The sequence below is a fragment of the Centropristis striata genome, chromosome 2, assembly GCF_030273125.1.
Source record: "Centropristis striata isolate RG_2023a ecotype Rhode Island chromosome 2, C.striata_1.0, whole genome shotgun sequence".
In the NCBI taxonomy this organism is placed as follows: Eukaryota; Metazoa; Chordata; class Actinopteri; order Perciformes; family Serranidae; genus Centropristis; species Centropristis striata.
Window position 1 is genome coordinate 38,976,507 of NC_081518.1, and position 21,331 is coordinate 38,997,837.

Consider the following 21,331-nt stretch of genomic DNA (forward strand, 5'->3'; position numbering starts at 1 on the left):
CATCATACTGGCCAGAACACTCTGTACCTCTGAGGATCCTATGTACTGAGTTCTTTCTGCTCGACCACAATGAGATCGCAGTCTTGTTGATACAGCCGCATTCTTTCAGCCCCCCCTTCCCAGCAATTTGGGAATCTTTTTTTTTGGAATTGAGGGAGTTGTTCCCTCCCCAGGAAAACCGGTGGTAGTGCTCCCCATGTCCCACCTCCACCCTCACAGATGCAGAGCTTCACAGAATCATTCCTGCTCAACTTCTACGCCTCATGCAGACTTAAATCACAGCTCGCAGGGGACATCCACCTACACAGGGTTTGGTATGTACTGTTTTCCCCATGCTTCGCATTTTAATCTATTCAACATGCTGTCTTCCAAGCCACTCCTTTCTTTGTGTTTTCCTTCACACACAAAGTTCTGAAATAGCCTGTGTATAAGCTGCACAGCTTTTGGCATCTGGCATATTGTTACACTGCTTCCCTTACACTGAAGTAGGTTTCTCAGAATTGGTTCTGCAAGGAAAAGATTAATATATGACTTTTCGCAAATGGTGCATGAATGCAGCACAGACAGAATATATCCACTGTGAAATGCTGATATTTAAAATCAATGATCAATAAAAAATAATTGGCTTCTTGTGTTAACACAATGCCACCAGTTGAGTCGTTGCTTCTCTTTTTATCTCTTTACTCTTAATTCCACTGGTTTCAGTTTTAATGGAAGATCAATGATAGTAACCACTACATCTGCAGCATGGAACAGCAACTCACACATGTGCAATGCAGTTGTGGGACATAATTGTATATTTAAAGCCGTTGTTTGACTATGACTTGGCTCTGCTGTGGATTAATTGACTGTCAACATCACCAGCGTGGGCTGTACTGAATGTAAACTCTGCAGCTCCTACAGCTGGCTGAAGCTTATCTGTACAGTGTGGAGCTGAGACCACACAACTGATAGTGTCGGTCACAGGTTCATGCGCAAGTAGAATGATAATGCAAACGTGTGTGTGGGTACTAAAAGCTATTTTACCTTCAAATGCTTGAGATAAGATTAATTATTGATACCCAGCAGGGAATCTGGTTGAAACTGCAAAGGACAAAGTGTAAGAGAAGGAAAAAATTATGAAATCAGCCAAATGAACGTTTTCAGTTTTAATCACAGTCCTGTGCTAAAGGCAACCTACTAACTACTCCTATTTTATTTTCTGCAAAAACTGCATTAATGCATGTTCTAATAATAAGATAACAAAGGAGTACTTGCGAATACACAGTTCTTGCAGTGAACGAAAGAGGAGATCGTTAAAATCACACCACGAAACAGATGTGGTCACATGGTTCCTTTGTTGTCATTTTTTACTCCATGAAAATATGTGATTTTTGTGCATCCAAGATAAACATTCCCACTCACAAGATTATCCTGCTCTCTACTGGCAGGGGGGATGTGCTTGTGATTTGTTTGGCTCATATTGCTTATTCACTTGGCCTACAGGGAAATTTTGAACATTAGAAGGATTTATGTAACAGAGAGGGGTTTCATTTCCACTATTGACACAGTCAGCCAAGGGCATGTTTTATATTATAGGGAGATCCTAGAAGGTCTATGTTTGTGTGGTCCTGGTCTGTGGAGAGTTCAATCAGATTCAGATCCATCATTTCCAGATGCTCTCTACCTGTTGGGTGTTGAGTTCACACAGCAGTGACCGTGGAGGATCATTTTTTCCCGTCGATGGCTGAAGGACTCATTGATCTTTCTGCCTTGATGTCTTTGTTAATAAAATAGTAGATAAACCTGATAAAGCGCTGTCAGATTTTGTTAAATCATCATCTCATTTATTGCTACCTGATATATACAGAAAGTAAAAGGCTGAAATCCCAAGACAGGTTAGAATGAATAGGAATTCAAATTTAATCATCAAAATATTAATTTTTCATTAAATCTTTGTACCTTTGTCACAATCAATTCCCACTACAGTCACAATACAAGATTGCTGCAGATGTAGTGTGGCTTCTGTCAGCAAAGGCAATAAGCCTAAACCAAATATAAGTTCTTATCACAGGAATCTTATCTTCAGCCTTAGTGTTGTAGATTACTATAATAATGCACCATGATAAATAGATTAACTATTAACTTAGTTATTCTTCATCTCAAGTAGTCGTGAGAAGGGAAAAAACACCTGTACGTGCTGTTTACCCCAAAAGAGAAGTACCACTTTTCAATAAGGCACACTTGTTGACATCTTGGTTTTACAAATTTCATAAAAGGCTTATGTTGATACATAATAGGACATTAATAGAGCAGTGTTTGTATAAAAAAATCCTTGTTTAGTCTTCACAAAGACTCTCTAGAAAAGAGTTGCACCGAACTCTGACTAAAATCTATTTATTGGCAACTAATGAAGATGTAAACTTCCAGTATTGGTGTTTTGATAGAAGGTCAGAAAGCCATGACCCTTTGTTTATCACTTAGTAGCATTTTTTAGTGCAGATGTTGTAGCTTATTAGGGTGAGGGGTTACTAAAGGAGTCATGCGTTTCACAGCTGGCCTGAAACTGTAAATGTTACTCAATCACTCGAGGAACGTGAGTTGCAGACTTTCGACCGAACTCAATGTCTTCATCAGAAGATAAAGTTTGTTTTTATGTTTTTATGAAGATGATTTAGTTTTCATCACGTGAACAGAAGGCAACTTAATTCAAGGTCCAAGGTCAAGAGTGAACTTTGACGCTCAAAATTGATCACAAAATCAATTCAATTTCAATTTAAAATACCCCTATTAAATAGGCCCTATTAGAAAGTTCTATCTGATATTTAATAGATATTTTTGTATTCTCATCAAACTGTTCTTACAGAGTATCATCAAATATATCACTATTATGACAAATAAACGGTCGCCCGTAAGGTTGAAATACCTCTTTCCATGAAATGATTGTGGCAATTTGGTTTATTCTCGACAGATAAAGTGCATATATTCTCAAATTTTTATTATTAATCTCTTCCAAACATATCTCAATGAAAATGAAACCACAATTAACAGAGGATTTTGTCTGAAAACAAAATTATTCCAACTTTATGGGCGAAAATGTATTTCATTGACCCAGCCAACACACCTGCATGTGAAGAGCTGACAGATCTGCTGACATTTCTGGGTGTTTCTCATGTGCTCCCAGATGTGTGGAACGATGATTAGTCGATGATGTTGTGGAGGAAACACCTGTACATGCTATCAGATAGGGAAAGGGAAGGAAGGATGTTAAGCAAGGACAAAATATGCACAGGGTCAGGGTTTTGTACTTCGAATGTTAAAAGTATGACTTCAGTCATATATGTCACTATTAACATATTTTCACCACAGCAGATCCCTGTGTGATACTGATAATGTAAAGGTGTTCTGATATTAAGTAGAGTATAAAGAAACTTCTGATCTGAGGCTTTTGTCACTGGCTGATAGAGAGATCATGCTGAGCCTTTATGTTCTGTAGTTTATGAACTAAGACTATATCAAACGGTAAGACAGCTGGGAACATTAAAGTGCGTCAGTGGTATATCAGTTGGCAATGATAAGATAATTAACTGTGTTTTATAATGTCACACTGTGATCTCAAATTGATTGTGGCTGTAGAAGAAGTGATAGTTAACATGCTGTTTCCTCCTGCACATTCTTAGATAAGCTACACTTATGACAAAAAAAAGGAAAGACAGACCAATAATACATAGAAGGAAAAAAGCAAGTGGCAAGTTTCCCGTTCACAAGCATGCATGTGCAGCAAGGGGGTAGAAAACAAGTTGCCACAATGTCATCAAATCAAATCAAATCAAATCAAATCAAATCAAACCAAATCAAATCAAATCAAATCAAATCAAATCAAATCAAATCAAATCAAATCAAATCAAATCAAATCAAATCAAATCAATCAAAATTACTTTATTCATCCCCAAGGGGAAATTCAGTTAGTCTGGTAGAATCTCTGTTAGAATGAGACAGCCTGATGGCTGTAGGAGCGAAGGATCTTTTGTATCTCTCCGTCCTGCAACGGAGAGAGAGGAGCCGTCCACTGCTGTTTTTTTGGTCCATAATGGTTTTGTGTAGTGGATGATCTGGGTATTTCAAGATGGCCTCGAATATCTTGACAGGTCATCTCTCCACCACCTCCTCCAGTGTGTCCAACCTGGCTCCAACTACAGAACCAGCTCTTTAGACCAGTCTATCCAACCGCCTTCATCTCTGTGTGTGATGCTGCCTCCCCAGCAGACTGCAGCATAAAACAACACACTACCACCACAGACTGATAAAACATCTGCAGCATCTTACTACAGATGTCCAGAGATCTGAGCTTCCTTAAGAAAAAGAGGCGGCTCTGCCCCTTTTTGTAGAGAGCGTCTGTGTTTAGGGACCAGTCCAACTTATTATCCAGGTATACACCTAGATAATTATAACTTGGTACCACCTCCATGTCCACCTCACAGGTATTCACTGGCTGAAGAGGGGGCTTGAACCTGCGGAAATCTATGATAATTTCCTTAGTATTATTATCAGATCCCTATGTTCAGATTCCTGTCCATTCCTGATACACGCCATAATATCAGTGTCCTCCGAGTACTTCTGGATGTGGCAGGACTCAGAGTTGTATTTGAAGTCCCCTGTGTACAGTGTGAACAGGAATGGAGCCAGAACAGTGCCTTGTGGAGCCCCTGTGCTGCTCATTAATGTCCCAGAAACACAGTTCCCCAACCTGACATACTGTGGTCTTCCTGTCAGGTAATCTGTGATCCAGGAGATAGAGGAATCCACTCCCATCTCTGTCAGCTTGTTTTTGAGTAAGTTTTTGTATGCAAACTGCAGGGAGTCAAGTTTGTCTTTGACTTCAGCTCTCAGTAGGCGTAGAATCAGCTGCTCCAAGGTCTTCATGATGTAAGAAGTGAGGGCTAGTGGTCTATAGTCATTAAGTTCAGCTGGACATTTTATTTTTGGTACCGGCACAACACAGGAAATCTTCCACAGTGCCGGCACTCGCCCCAACTGTAGACTGAGCTTGAAGATCCTGTGGAGAGGTTGACACAGTTAGCAGAACAGTCTTTGAGGAGCCTTGGACACACACCATCTGGGCCAGCAGCCTTCCCAGAGCAAAGTCTTCCCAGTTCCAACCTCACTCCCATCTCTGTGACAGACAAGGGTGGAGGCTCAGGTGTAAGAGGGGGGGTGGTTGCTGCTTTGGAGATGTACACATGTTAAAGAGGAGGAGGAGGTGGAGGAGGAGGAGGAGGAGAAGGAGGGGGGGGCGGAGGAGGAGGAGGGGGAGGAGGAGGAGGAGAAGCAACAATTGAATTGGGTGAGGCCGCTGTATTGAATCTGTTGAAGAACTGGTTCTTCTCTTTCTACATCACCCGCCACTGGCTGTCTTTTCTTGTTATTGTAACCAGAGATGGTGTTGATTCCTCTCCACATTTCACGGATGTTGCTGTACTGTAGATTTCTCCCCAGTTTCTTCCTGTATTCCACCTTTGCCGTCTTTAATCTCTTCTTCAACTTATATTGTACTAGTTTGAGCCGTCATCTCTTATATCTGGATATTTTCTGTTTGTAGAAATAAAGCAGCTTATTGGAAACCAGGAAACAGGTAAATATAAATTACCTATGTCGGTGCAAAATTAATTAAAGTTAAAAACAAAGGAGACCTGCTCACATAATTAGCCTTAAAAACTAACGTTAGCATGCTGTTTGCCTGCAGTGGCACACTCATTAACAGCCACAAAAGCGTGTTTACCAGCTGCGACGGAGTGGCATAGTTTTCACCTTGTGAGTTTGTCTTTGTGTCATTACCATGCAGACCTGGAGATACCTACTGTACCAGGAACTATACAAAAGTGGATTTGAATGCTTTGCTAGGTGCTTATATGGCTATCTGGCTGTGGACGAATGTCACCAGTAGCATCACAATCGTGTAAATGCAGTCACAAAACTTTACAGATGTGTAGCTGAGATCAAATGAAGGCCTGGTTTGAAGATGGGTGTGGTCAGAACATGGGATAGGAAGTAGTAGAGGGATAGGAAGTGCGGACGGGTCATTGGCCCCTCGTTTTACTGCCCTGGCTCCAAATCAATTAGCACCTTTCCCACCAATACATGATGATATTTGAGTTCTGCATGTTCTCTGGAGTACCATAGTGAATACATTTCTGGTGACACAAAACATCCTGGAAGAACAGTTGAGGGTGCTAGTAAAGTGTATTCATAATAATTACTGAAAATTAATCATTGCTATATAATGTTTGATATCAAATGGAACTGTACCATTACATGACATTTAGATTACATAAATCTAAGAGCTGAAATGGACACTGAATGACCAGAATCTTCTCATCTTTCCATTTCTCCTTAGGTGTTATGAAAATAACAAAGTAATGCCATGTTAATATCTCAACCATTAACTGAGGAGGGAAGAGACTTGCTGGGCTGCACAAACACAGACTGAGACCGCCTCAGAGTTCTTCTCTGCCCTCCAGAATCGGACATGGGGAAAGTCTACTATGTCAGTAAAAATGTGGGCCTCGGATTGCTTGTACTGGCGGCCATAGCTCTGGCTACAATTCTAGCTCTCTCCATTGCCTACGACAAGGAGAGGGCAAAAAATGGAGGCAAGTCTGAGGATGGAGCAACAGACAGCACCAACATGCCTACACCCCTCACAACACCTAGCACCCCGAAGGAGCCGTGGGACCACTACAGACTTCCAGGCTCACTTCGTCCTGCCTTCTACAATATCACGCTGTGGCCCCGGCTGACGCCCAACACAGATGGCCTGTACATCTTCACTGGACATTCAACAGTGGTGTTCGAATGTGTGAAGGAAACCGATCTGATTATCATCCACTCCAACAAGCTGAACCTCACCAGCTTGTCTGGGCACCATGCTAAGCTTAGTGGTCTGGGTGAAGTCACCGCGCCCGCTATACAAAAGTCTTGGCTTGTTGTGAAGACGGAGTATCTGGTCCTTCAGCTAAGCAGCAGACTAGCAGTAGGAGCATCATATGTACTTCACACTGAATTTCAGGGGGAGCTGGCAGATGACCTAGAAGGCTTCTACAGGAGTGAATACACTGAGGATGGTGTGACAAAGTAAGCAGTGACATAGTATAATATACAGTACAGGCCAAAAGTTTGGAAACACCTTCTCATTCAATGCGTTTCCTTTATTTTCATGACTATTTACATTGTAGATTCATCAAAACTATGAATGAACACATGTGGAATTATGTACTTAACAAAAAAGTGTGAAATAACTGAAAACATGTCTTATATTCTAGTAAGCAAAGGGTGGTTACTTTGAGGAATCTAAAATACAAGACGTTTTCAGTTATTTCACACTTTTTTGTTAAGTACATAATTCCATATGTGTTGTTATGTAGTTTTGATGCCTTCAGTGAGAATCTACAATGTAAATAGTCATGAAAATAAAGAAAACGCATTGAATGAGAAGGTGTGTGTCCAAACTTTTGGCCTGTACTGTACATACAATGATATACCATTGATAATTCCTATGTACCTCTTGATGGGACTTTGGAATATTTTTGCTTGATCAATTTCTATTTTGTGTTAACATTGAATTGCAACATGTTGCAGAGTTGTTGCTACTTCGCAGATGCAAGCAACATATGCCAGGAAAACCTTCCCTTGCTTTGACGAGCCAGCCATGAAAGCTATCTTCAATGTCATCATCATCCACGACCGAGACAAGGTGGCCCTGTCTAACGGCAGGGAAATAGGTTTGTTTTAGAAACATGAGAATGCAGTCCTTTTATGCATTTGCTAAGTTGTAACTTTCTGTGGAAACTGGGTCAGTACAAAAGCAAATTGTAATTATAGGGTAGAAAAGCAAATATTTTTAGGTAATTTTAACACAAAAACAGGAATGGTGATTAGAACAAGATATTTGACATGTTATTCAAAAGTGATTATAAGAGAAAACCGCAACATACTGTTATGTGTGAGAAAGTTTGAATGTAAATTATTAATAACTTGGACATGTTATGAGAAAATCAACAACTAGATGCTGTGAATGCTAACAGAGTGTCAGAGTCTAACTCTTCCCCTCCCTGAACAGCCACCGCAGACCATGTCATTGAGGACGTGCCTGTCAGAGTTACGACATTTGAGCCCTCAGAGAAAATGTCCTCATATCTGCTGGCCTTTATTGTCAGTGACTTTGATAACATTCAATCAACCCTAAACAACAAATTGTTGGTAAGAATTCTTTGTTCCCTTTATCTGTTTCCATTTCCAGTGTGCTCTGCTTAAAAAAATAATTTGGATCATGAGCCAAAAACTGTACAAACAACCAGTGTTTATTGTTATAAGAATTTTTCAGAGTGACCCTTCAATAAACACAGTTGGATTCAAAGTATCAAAGTTTAAGTTGAATTTAATTAAAGTCTTGTACAAGAGGAGCATTTAAATCATGCAACACAGCGAGTAAGGTTACAGAGAAAAAGGCTCCTATGCAACCTGGTCTCACAGAATTTCGTGGAATAGCCACGGAATCGCTCAAATTTCCGTGAAACTGACGCGGATTTCGCTACAATGCAAGTTAATGACAGTCATATCCCGTGGCTATTGGTTTGTTCCAAGTCACGTGACTTTCAAGGTCCCAGCGGTCAGAACAAAAAACATGGCGGACAGTTCTCTCATTTTTAGTGAAAAATCTATATTTTGACTTAGTTTCTGCATAAAAATTGATTTTGATCACATTTCTAGCTAGAAATATATGTTTTATTTTCTAAATCTTCACTCAGTGAATGTACATAATCACTTTGTATGTTGGAATAGCATTGTAGCGAAATCCGTGTCAGTTTCACGGAAATTTGAGCGATTCCGTGGCTATTTCACTGATTTCTGTGAGACCATGTTGCTCCTATGATAGTCAAAACTGTTGGCTTATATGCCTCCTATAGTGGGAGGTTTCCAACGCCTAGTTGACCTGTCTGACACAGATGCTGTTATTCTCAGTTCCCCAAAGTCAAAGGTAACGGTCAGCAGAAATACGTCTGACCAGTGTCTGACTCCCCCAGTCATGTGTACTTCCCTTTATCTTAACATATAGTTAACCTTAATTAGCCTGCCAGCTTTCAGCAGAAACACTGGTCTGATGTGACTCAAAGCCAGTGCCTCCACATGCAGCAGACAGGATCACATTTGCTTAGTATGATTAAAACGTTGGAAAAACCCCAGATTAATAAGAATTTTTATAACATTTATGGTCTAAGGGTCACCATCTAGATTAAATTATTGTGACCCCAGAATAAAAGGGTCTTGGGAAAAAGAATGTTTTTATTCATTATTGTGGCCTTAAAGCTGTCAAATTCTCCTCAGATTCGAATCTGGGCAAGAAGAAAAGCCATTGAAGAGAGGCAGGGTGACTACGCACTCAACGTTACAGGACCCATCCTTGAGTTTTATGAGCGATACTACAATGCAACATATCCGCTTTACAAGTCAGGTAGGTCAACTCTGCATCAACAGGCCGCAGGCAGACATTTTCCTGTGAAGACAGAAATATTTGTCTCATTTCCTGTTTCTTATTTGGCCCAGCAGTCAGTATTTCAATTTAAATGGAAAGAAAAGCATGATGCATATGTACAAGCTTTGCACAGTTGCAGTTCAAGGGTTTACTGGTATTTGAAAGAACTTCCCAAAAAAGTTTTGCCTTCTTCCAAGGAACCAGTAATGATGATTCAACCAGACTAAAAGTATCCGGCGAACATGCTGACAGTGACAATGCTGAATAGTACTACACACAAAAGCTGAGTCTGATGGGACTTTGTCAGGTTTAAGCTTACGTACAAATTTTACCCTATAATGCAGCTAAATAGAAAATTAAAAGATTGTAATAGTTTTTACAGTTCATCCAAGGGGAACATGAATATCTGTGCTAAATGTCATAAAATTTGTTCAATATTTGTTTTAGGATATTTCTGGACTAAAGTGGTAAACTGATCATACACAACACAGCATACAGTAAATGCTATGCTAACTATGCTCTGTTCCAAGCTCTGTTTAAAAACTTTGGTTATCAGCATACAGTACAGGCCAAAAGTTTGGACACACCTTCTCATTCAATGTTTTTCCTTTATGTTCATGACTATTGACATTGTAAATTCATCAAAACTATTAATGAACACATGTGGAATTATGTACTTAACAAAAAAGTGTGAAATAACTGAAAACATGTCTTATATTCTAGTAAGCAAAGGGTGGCTACTTTGAGGAATCTAAAATACAAGACATGTTTTCAGTTATTTCACACTTTTTTTGTTAAGTACATAATTCCATATGTGTTTATTCATAGTTTTGATGCCTTCAGTGAGAATCTACAATGTAAATAGTCATGAAAATAAAGAAAAACGCATTGAATGAGATGGGTGTGTCCAAACTTTTGGCCTGTACTGTATATATACTTCATAGACAATGACTCAATGCCTGTCAATAGATCACACTGGTGTATTTGTCATTTCAAGAGTATTTCAACCTCACCGTCCTTCTTCTGTCAAATACACCATGTGGATGGTAGACCACAAAATAATAGAATTTTTGTTGAACCAAACATTGATTGGTGGATCATTTCCCAGCGTTTCCAAATGTCTTGTGGTGGTCAATTTCTGATGTCCCTGTCTTCTCTAGATCAGATTGCTCTGCCTGACTTCAATGCTGGGGCTATGGAGAACTGGGGTCTGGTGACATACAGGGAGACAGCCTTGCTCTATGACCCAATCCAGTCCTCCACTGGCAACAAAGAGAGAATTCTAACTGTCATCTCCCATGAACTAGCACACATGGTAGGCCATAATATTTCTGGCACATTCATATCATCACATCAGTTCCATCACATCAGTTCCAAGTTTAGTTTAATTATGAGAAAAAGAAAAATCTTACAGCAAATCAAATAGGAGTTTGTAATCGGGACATCAATCTCAGCTCCAGTCTTGTGAAGAACACAGTAATGTTTCAAACATAAACGTAGTATGTGTACGTATGTGAGTTCTAGACTGACCTTTGCAAAGGCAGATGACGGATCGTCACCTGGGGACACATCAGACCGGCTCCCTTTAAGATATATTCAGAGCCTGACAGCATAAGTGATGTGTTCTGTGGTTGGGAATTTTCTCAAGAACTTCAGTGGTATTGTTGGCCAATACTGTAACTCACTGTCAGATGACAGCAGTTTTCATTGGAACATTAGTTTACTGTGAATGTGGTTTCTGTGTTAGAACTGAGTTTACTCTTTGTGTGTTGTGTATTTTTAGTGGTTTGGAAACCTGGTGACTCTGCAATGGTGGAATGACCTGTGGTTGAACGAGGGCTTTGCATCATATGTGGAGTACCTTGGAGCTGACTATGCAGAGCCCACCTGGAACATGGTAAGAGCCATGCTTGCATCTTTAAAGCCTTGATAATTACATTTTCCGCTTCAATGACTCACAGACTTGGTCAGGCCTGAAAGCCTATGCTAACTCATCTCTTTGCTTGACTGCAGAAAGACGTGATCATACTCTCTGACGTACACAAAGTGTTTGCTGTGGATGCACTGGCCTCCTCCCACCCGCTGTCCCGTCAAGAAGAGGAGGTCAATACACCTTCTCAGATCAGCGAGATGTTCAGCACTATCTCCTACAGCAAGGTCTGCAAATCTGACAGAATAATATATCAATATCAATATCTGATGTAGGATCTTACACAGACATACATTTTCTATTCCAATTTCCCCCTTTGACACATTATTATAGGCAATAAAGTATATATTTGTGTAATATTCAGTGTGACTCTCACTTTTATGAACTTTTTTTTCTAAATCTTGTCATTTCAGGAGAGAATCGTCTTGTTTTAATATATTGGATTGGATGCAAAATCCTTTGGTGTTATGAGAGGTTCAAACCAGACAAATTATCGTGGTTTCTGTGTTTGTTGTTTTCAGGGAGCGGCAGTGCTCAGGATGCTGTCAGAGTTTCTTACTGAGCCTGTATTTGCCAAAGGACTCAGTGTAAGTATTAACTCCTATAGCCTCTTTCGCACATAGTTTCCTGTACATTATTGGCATAACCTTTCAGGCACCGCAAGTGATTTTCACTATTTCACTACTACACTAGCACTGCCTTTGGGAACGTTTCTGACTTACGTCTTTTCACACACTGACATGGCAATGTCAGAAAAGATGGGCCAAGAGACAGCCCAGCAAGCGGGAATGCAACACTTATGGATGTCAACCGCCATAAAACTCTCTAGAAAAATGACTGTTTGTTTGACGCATTCAACACCCCTTCCGCCCTATGTGAACTTAGTCATTTTTTATACGCTGTGTCCTCGCTTCCTTCGCTTTTGTAATAATTACTATGGCCAGTAGAGGGTGGTGTCTAACAACAAACGTCAATATGGGCTGTAATAAGGTACTGAACAATCTACATAGAGGTGTTTTTTGCGGGTTGGACAGTCTCCATCACTTACTACTGCCAATGTTTGCGTGTGTGCACTGGTGACTGGAGTCTCTGGGTATGAAGAGTCAAACCACATTCATTCTTTTCTTAGTCTGACTGCTGTGTTTGAGTAAAACCACAAGATTGGTAAAAAAAAAAAAAAAAAATATAGCATGTGACAAATGCAGATTATCATGGTGACAGCATAATAACTTTTGACGTTTGACTTCCTGTTCAAACCTGCTTTTTCTTCTCAGTCTTACCTGAACACCAATGCCTTAGGCAACACTGTGTATACAGAGTTGTGGGATCATCTCCAGCAGGTTGGTACAGTTCAAAAACTTGTGTTGTGCATGATTTTACCTAGCAACGTGTCCCTGGGTGTGTGTGTTTCTTGTTCATTCCTGCGACTCTCTGTTTTTTGTCAGGCAGTTGAAAACACACCAGGTATCCATATTCCTCACACTGTCCATGAGATCATGAACCGCTGGACTCTTCAGATGGGCTTCCCAGTGGTCACTATTGACACCAGGACAGGAGGTATCACCCAGAAACACTTCCTGGTGGATCCAGAATCTATAGTGGAGAGGACATCTCAGTTCAAGTAGGAATCAGTTTTACCTTATCCTGTGAGTTCCATGTGGATAATAAGTGAATAAATCCACAAATGGCATAAATGTCTAGCCTTACAAAACAATCACTAATGATTGTAGCACACACAAAATAGCTCTATGTCTTGGAATCATAAAATTGCAAATATTTCTATGCTAACATGCTGATGTGAAGCCGCTGTTATGTTTCTCATGGAACCAGATTTGATGGCAATCCATCCAGTAGTTATTGAAACATTTCACTCGTGCTAGACTGAAAGTCAGAAGATGTCTGTAGGATTTATCCTCTAAGGGGCCATACATGTCTGTAGTCTGACATGCTGCTACCATGGCTAAAACCATCATTGTTCCACTTTTTCATTCATCGTCTTTATCTGGGTTTTTGTCCAGTTACGAATGGTTTGTCCCAATTAAATGGATGAAGAATGGTGTGGAGCAACAGCAGTACTGGCTCCTTAAAGAGACAGGTATAATTACACCCACTGCTCTTCTATACCATATCTGAATACTAAAGAAAATACTTTACCAATTAGATTGCATACCTTACTTTAATATTTTCCGCCAGACACCCACATTCTGATGAGAGCTTCAGGAGACGACTGGGTGCTGGCCAATACCAATGTGTCTGGGTACTTTAGGGTGAATTATGATCTTGACAACTGGGATCATCTCCTCTCCCAGCTCAACACCAACCATCAGGTGAGTCACATGCCTATTCACGAAATGTGTTATATGCAGTGACCGTTTTGTTTGTTGTGCATGTCAACTTTTATATAAACACAGAAAAGAGTAAGATGTATATTGTCTGACTAGAATGTACTAAGTTATTTCATTTTCTCTGTCCTGTTTTAACTGTTCTTTAAAATTAGCAGGTGTATTGCTGAGCACCTATGGGAGTGCAATGTAGAGTGCGATCTCTAAAAATCATTATTACCTCTGCCAAGGAGATGTTTTTGGTCATCAGGATCATGGAAAAACTACTGGCCCAATCAATTTCCATCAAATTTGGTGGAATGGTGTAACATTAACCATTGTTAACATTGCGAGATAGGGCATGGCCTTGGCGGAGGTCTATGTTCTCCTTCTCCTTGGTAGTGCGTTCTGTGCACACATGTATGTGCATTTTAGAAGGGAATTGGGTTCCCTATTTAATGTTTTAACTGTTAATTTGTTGTCCTTTTTCCTTTTTTAGGGATTCAGAACTTTCATACTAGCCATGTTTAATCAGAAATGTGCTGGTTTTGGCTGATTTTCTTCATGATATTGCATTTCCAGTTAGTTTTGCATTTTAATCCCATGGCTCCAGTTTTAAATGTGGTTTTCACACTGTGTGGAGTTTGCATGTTCTCCCCGTGTCCCCCGAGGATCCTCTTACAGGGACCTCTCACAAAAACATGCATTGATCCTGGTCGCTATAGTGCCTCCCTCTGGTTGGTCGGGGCGCCTGATGCGGGGGAGAGGAACCGGTGGGAATAACGTGATCCTCCCAGGCGCTACCAACGCGAATCTCCCCCTGTCAGGTGTCAAGAAGCGGTCAGCTAACTCTGCATGTATCAGAGGAAGCATGTGGCAAGTTCAGGGCTCTCCCCAGACCGACAGGGACAAGGTAGCGCCCAGGATCATGAAATAGGACAAACTGGGTGATAAATAAAATGGGTTACAAAATCGTGGGATAAAAAATAAAAAATAAATGTGGTTTCTGAAACTGCAGACATCCAGACTGAATAAGGAAAGAACAAACTTATCCCTTTTTGCAGAAGTCGTGACTGTTCTGTTTGCTTGGCCACATGGGCTCAGTGTATGTAATTTAAGCATGTAAATGCTTGTGCTTGCCCTTTCTTTCAGGCCTTATCAATCATCAACAGAGCACAGATCATAGATGATGCGTTCAATCTAGCAAGGTAAAGACTAGCAAGTATTTAAAGTATTGAATTCTTTACACATTGTAAGTCTGCAAATAATGTGTTCCCTTCGTGTAGAGCCAAAATAATCAATACAACATTGGCCCTGAGAACGACCAAATACCTGTCCAAGGAAAGAGAATACATCCCCTGGGAGTCAGCTCTGAGAAACCTTGACTACTACATCCTCATGTTTGACCGCACTGAGGTCTATGGAGCTTTACAGGTTAATACTGCTTTATCACAAACACTAATACTGATTATTCTGTTACTAACATGAGAAGTGCATAAAGGGAAAGTGTAAAACCACTCAACATAAAAGCTATTGCTGATCATTTCTTGTTTTAGTCATACCTCAAGAAACAAATCCAACCACTATTCGAGCACTTCAAGACGATTACAGATAATTGGACCAGAGTACCTACAGGACACACCGACCAGTAAGAATATATATCCCAAAATGTATTTAATGCAAAATACAAGGTTACATACCATTTGTGACATCATGTATTCAGTATAAAATGTAATTATCACAATATTACATTACATATTACACAACATATTGGGTATTATCATGCTACAGTTCTTCCACCTTCCTTCTCAGGTATAATCAAATTAATGCTATTGGAATAGCCTGCAATGTGGATGTAGAGGGTTGCAGGGAGCTGATCAAAAGCTGGTACAGACGGTGGATGGAAAATCCAAATCACAACCCGTGAGTACAGAGCAGTCAATGTCCATTCTGTTTGTCTTTTAAGATTTCATGTTTGTTTTTTTTAAATAACCCCAAAGCCAGTGGTACAGCTTCACAAATGTTAGCTGTAGCCAGCTTGCAATGAGGAGGGAGTCTTTGTGTTTAGTGTTCATTTTCTAATCCACTGTATGGTTACCTTGATGTTGACCAGGATCCATCCCAACTTGAAAAGCACAGTTTACTGCCGTGGTGTGGCCTTCGGTGGTGTGGAGGAGTGGGACTTCGCCTGGAGAATGTTCAAAAATTCCACCCTGGCGTCTGAAGCGTCCAGGCTCCGGGGGGCCCTGGCCTGCACCAAAACACCTTGGCTTTTAAACAGGTACGGACAACATCTATGTTGCAGTAGTCCATGCTCAAGGAGTTTTGTGAACTCCTATAATAATAATTTTAGTTTATTTCTCCCGTAGGTTGATTAATAAAAATTAAATCAATTTCATACATTGGATAATTAAACACCAATATGAAATTTTACTCCAAAACAAATTAACCACCATTTGACAAAAGTTGGACCCAGATATTTCCTGTAGGATGGGACATTCTAAAATGGCATGGAAAGAAAAATATTATCAGTGATCAGAGTCAGTAATGTCAATTTCACAGCAATATTTACCTAATATTTGCTACCACTGGCCAAAATTAGCCACCATAAGCTAATCATCATAACAGACCAAAAAAGACTGTCACAGTAAAACACCTGTCGGTAAGGCTTTATATTAAGGTCCTTGTAATAACCATTAATTAACAAGTAATAAGGCCCTTGTAAGTCCTTACAAGATGCTAATTAACATTATTGTGTGTTTATAAGCTTATATAAGTGTTAATAATGGCATTATAATACAGCTAATAGCAGGCTATAAGAGATTTATAAGCACTAATAAGAAACTTGTTAACAGTTTGCAAATGCTTAAGAACATTAATAAAAGCCTCATGAGTATCTTATAATTGTTCATAATGGCATTACAAACACCCATGACCCACCCATTATGTCTTTGCAATGCCTTTATTAATCTTATTTTGTTTGCTTATTGATATTAAAATATACTTTAATGCTCATCTATTATAAGTTAACTATAAGTTAACTATGCTTTATGCAACTACCGGATCTAAAGCGAGAACAATGCCTTATTTCTTGTTAATTAATGGTTATTAAGGACCTTATTATAAAGCGTTAACCACCTGTTTAATGAGAACCGTTGTGTTTTATCCCCTAAAGTAGCCCACTCCTGTTCCTTACCCTAACCATAGTCAAGTGGTTTTATTTCCTCAAGTTAGCTGAAACTGCCACATCGTCCCTGATGCGTTCCTAATGTACACAACAGCAGGATTTGTGAGTCGGTGGCATGACAAAGTTTTGGTATCTGTTGAGTTAAGATGACAATGTGTAGAAACTCACCAGTATAAATATTTTCTACTAGCACGGACCAATCTTTACCTTAACTCGTGCACAAGAGCAAATTTTACAGCCGTTTGTGTCTTTCTGTTTGCTTTCACTAATATTTGCTTTGCATTCTTCTTTCTAAACACGCCTTTAAAGCTCAATTGACTTTTAGGATAGTAGTTAACTACAACACAAAGGTTACAACTGTGTCACTGTTTGTACATGCTTCAGATATGTATAATGTTTAATGACCTTTTTCTAATTTCTTACTCTGAAATAAATGTAGTGAATGATGTATTCATAAAAAACATGTTTTGGCTGAGCCAGATATCTGGAGTACACCTTGGACCCGACTAAAATCCGCAAGCAAGATGCCATATCTACCATCCAGTACATCTCCCGAAATGTTGTGGGAATGCCGCTGGCCTGGAACTTTGTCAGAGCAAGATGGAGCCAGATTTTCCAGCAGTAAGAACTCACATCTCAAGTTTGTTGGAAAAAACAGGCAGCACTCTAAAGGACAGAAGAATATTTAACAACAGCTCCAAACTAAATGTTAAAACTGCTGAGGATTCTCGTTAGAAATGTGATTTCACTGCTACTTTTCTTATTCACCCAATTTTCCCACGTGTCTTCAAGCTTGCCTGAGATAAAGTTTGCTTAAAAATGCTCTTTACGTGCAGGTAATGTTGTTTTTGAGCCTTTACATAATATGTCCACATATGACCAGACTTTATTTGCCTTTTTTTGCCTTTATTCCCTTTCCTGTTTATAGGGATATTTCTTGGAAGTTTTCCCAGACAGATGTTTAATGAGGTCAACAGCAGGATGTACACACATTTCTTTCTGCTGATCACCAACATTATATTTCTGCACCTTTAAAATGAACAACAACTTTCTTTTATTTATTAGGTTTGGAACGGGGTCATTTTCCTTTCCCAATCTTGTCAATGGAATTACAAAGAGATTCTCTACAGAGTTTGAGTTGCAGGAGGTATGCAGCCCACACAGCCACAAGCACACTGAAACACATACTGCATTTCCCTCTGGGTATTTAGAGGAAGAGAAAGACAACAAATGCAAAAATTTTGAAAAAAAGTTTTTTTTTCATGTGTCTCCCTCCAGCTGAAGAAGTTCAAAGAAGACAACATCCATGTTGGTTTTGGCTCAGCCACCTTGGCCCTGGAGCAGGCTATAGAGAAGACCACAGCCAACATCAAATGGGTGACAGAGAACAAAGACCATGTGCTGAAGTGGTTTACTGAAGAGTCCACATGAGAACACTTAGTCAAAATTACACACTTTTCTGTACAGTCAGGGATACAAAATGAATGACAATCACTATAATCAACAGGAACAACAAGTGGCCTTTCAGCCCTTTGTTGGTTACTGTTGCACAAAGACAGCTGACAAATACTTCCCTGTTCATCCACTTCAGTGCAAAGGGCATGTCATGATCAGTGGAACATGTGTATCGACAAATAATAGTGATGTAGCTGTGAATAAATAAGTTGAACTCTCACCTCTAGTCTATGATTGTCAGAGAGAAAACCACTGAAACAAATGATTGTTTTACTCACATAACATTTATTTTTACTTTCAGAACAGCTTTAGCTTATGTTTTTTCTTTTCTTCATACTTCTCATTATGTACCTGCTTAAGATGATGTATGCAAAACAATTATACAATACTGTAAACATAAGGCATTGAGACACTTGTTGACCACCAGAGCAGCTTCAGTGTTTCATGGCATTCTTTCTACAAGTGGCTGAAACCTGTTACTGATTAGAGACTCTTACCATGATGGGATGTTGACTTCATTGTATTCAGAATTGACTGTGATATACATTTTTTAACATCTCTAGTAAACGCATTTCCTGCAGCTTCTTTCATGTTTATCTCTGTAAACGGATGCCTGCATATGAATGCAGAATCTGTAGGAAACAAGACAAGATTTTGGTTTTGGAAGCGTTCTGGTTTCCCGTTGTAGTCGTAATGACCACTCAGGTTTGAGCGGTCTTTGGATACATGCAGGTAAACAGTCTGTGTGGACAAAAGAGGCTGAACGCATTGGCTGAAATGCAGTCTGGGAACCCATCAGCTATCATCTGATGACAATTAAGATTTTTATTAGCTTGTTTAACTGAGTGGAAATTGGCTGCTTGTGAAACAAACCAGCTGTAGACATCATTTCACATCTCCAACTCCATTCTGGAGTCTCAAGTTGCTAATCAGACATCAAACAATGACTGGTGTATGGAAGAGGAATTCCTGGCTCAGATATCTGCTATTTGGATATCTGCTGACTACACTAGAAATTTTGGCTAAATCATTGTCAGACCAATAGCAGATGGGTTCCAAGATAGCTTCAATGTCAAGTCATTAAGAGAGTAAGAGATTATTAAAGAGAGTATTAAGAGAGAAAGAGTATTAAGAGAGAAAGAGCCTGATTTTATTTCTATTAGGCTCCTTGTTGTCCTTCTTTTTCAAAATCATTTGATCATAAATCATTGCACGACATGAAGTATTCATTTTCAATGCAAAGACTCAAAGGAGAAATAAATCAGAGGCTCAGAAAAACCTAATGTTGGTGTCCATTTTTCTGTCTATATTCCCAGGTCCCTTTTCAACAAGACTAAAAGCTGATGACCACTGTGCATAGTGTGTTTAGTTTTAACCCTTAAATTGTTGGTTTCTGAATTGAATCAAATGAAAGGCTCCATATAGAAAAGTTTACCCTGGCCATGTTTTTGCATGCTGTGTGCATGACTACACAAACAGTCTTGTCACGCTGTCATAATTATATCAATTAGTGGTAATGGAATCTTACAGGATTTTCTTCCACTTCAGGAGAGAGGACTGAGATTAGTACACGGAAACCTCTCGCATTACAGCTGATAGTTCAAGGTAAAAACATGAGCTGATAAGATGTTTTACAGACTTTTTATGACCTGTATAAAGTTGAAAATAATGAAAAGGGTTAAAGGGACACTAGGAGTACTCTACAGCATGTGGAAACAGTTGTGTAATGTCTTCTGTGGCTTTGGAGAAAATTACCTAAGTATTTCCCAGTTATCTAGGCTTAAGCTTAAAGGAATACACATTTTCTCAAAGGTACTGAGCTACACACTTGGAAACAGCAATTGAAAGAGCCAGTTGTTTCAAATATGTACCAAGAATTATTGATTCTGCATCATACGAGCTATCATGGTGCATACAAAGGTCTGTATAACAAAAATGATTGTGTAAAAAAGTGCTTCAGTAACGCTGAAATTAAAATAAATAAATAAAAAAAGTAAATAATGAGTTCAACACTGTTCACAGGATATGATACACTGAACAGTTATTGGAAATTCAATACAAGTCACAACAGGTTCAAGAGCGGATACAGGAGGTAACGATTGTATCTTTTAAATTAGAGAATTGTGCAATATGCTGCTGGGGAGATTAAAAAAAGAGAAGGGAGCTTCTGAGGGGTTAAAAGTGACAACACTGCTTTAAAATCTGACTCAGAATTACCAACCAGTCATTGTGTAATACTGTTTTTGGTGTTGAATGGTTTCTGTTTTCAAATGTTGTGGCGTTTCAGAGAAGAATGGCTATTTTTTTTTAGCTTTCAGACCAAACATATCAGTTCAAAGAGCTCCTTTGGTGGGGGAGATGATAAAATATGCTCCAAAAAGGCCAGTTTGAGGCCTGGATAAAATTTTGTTCAGTCTAATTGAAATGAATGTGTGTTTTAACACAGCCTTGGAAGATGAAATTATGTATTTTTGAGGATACACATAGATGAACCACCATGTTGTCAATTTGTTTGTATAGGTGTATAAATGTGGCCACCTCTGAACAAAACTGTTTTCTTGGTCAAGTCAAGTCACAGTTTATGTTAAGTTGAGTCCAGTCCCTAAGGCAAGGCTATCTAAATTGTTGGATCCAATTTTCAATCATATTTCATGTGGTTTTGAGCTGGCTGTCATTTATTTTCTGATAGGTCAAGGTGCAAGTCCTCAACTAAGTCTCAAGTCCACTCAAGTCCATGTCGCAATGATTTAAGTCTACATCTCTGAAAAACTAACATGTTATGCATGTTCCCCCATGTGCATGCAGCGCAGTAAAGAACTCTACACAAGAGGCATTTCAGCTGTATTGTACAGTCATCTGGTTTGATTCAAACCATGTAACAGCTTGTGTTTCACTGATGCTTTAACCACACAAGTTTGATCAAAAACATC

The 21,331-nt window shown here is 39.4% G+C and overlaps 1 protein-coding gene across 1 annotated transcript; it reads left to right on the forward strand.

The window, feature by feature from the left end:
• Positions 1–41: 41 nt before the first annotated feature.
• LOC131986771 (aminopeptidase N-like) lies at positions 42–18,979 on the forward strand. The gene is made up of 21 exons (XM_059351879.1): positions 42–314; positions 6,374–7,110; positions 7,615–7,757; positions 8,096–8,235; positions 9,361–9,487; positions 10,669–10,823; positions 11,292–11,405; positions 11,522–11,665; positions 11,960–12,025; positions 12,713–12,778; positions 12,884–13,059; positions 13,457–13,533; positions 13,632–13,765; positions 14,912–14,967; positions 15,046–15,193; positions 15,316–15,407; positions 15,572–15,682; positions 15,873–16,040; positions 17,427–17,567; positions 18,012–18,093; positions 18,225–18,979. The coding sequence occupies exons 2-21, from the start codon at positions 6,506–6,508 to the stop codon at positions 18,375–18,377; spliced, it is 2,898 nt and encodes a 965-aa protein (XP_059207862.1). The 5' UTR covers positions 42–314; positions 6,374–6,505; the 3' UTR covers positions 18,378–18,979.
• Positions 18,980–21,331: the final 2,352 nt, after the last annotated feature.

Bases quoted from the DNA above. Each gene is read 5' to 3' on its own strand.
- LOC131986771 (XM_059351879.1), top strand. From the start codon at position 6,506: ATGGGGAAAGTCTACTATGTCAGTAAAAATGTGGGCCTCGGATTGCTT. The intron at 10,824-11,291 runs GTAGGCCATAAT...GTGTATTTTTAG, and splicing joins CCCATGAACTAGCACACATG to TGGTTTGGAAACCTGGTGAC. The intron at 13,766-14,911 runs GTGAGTCACATG...CCTTTCTTTCAG, and splicing joins AGCTCAACACCAACCATCAG to GCCTTATCAATCATCAACAG.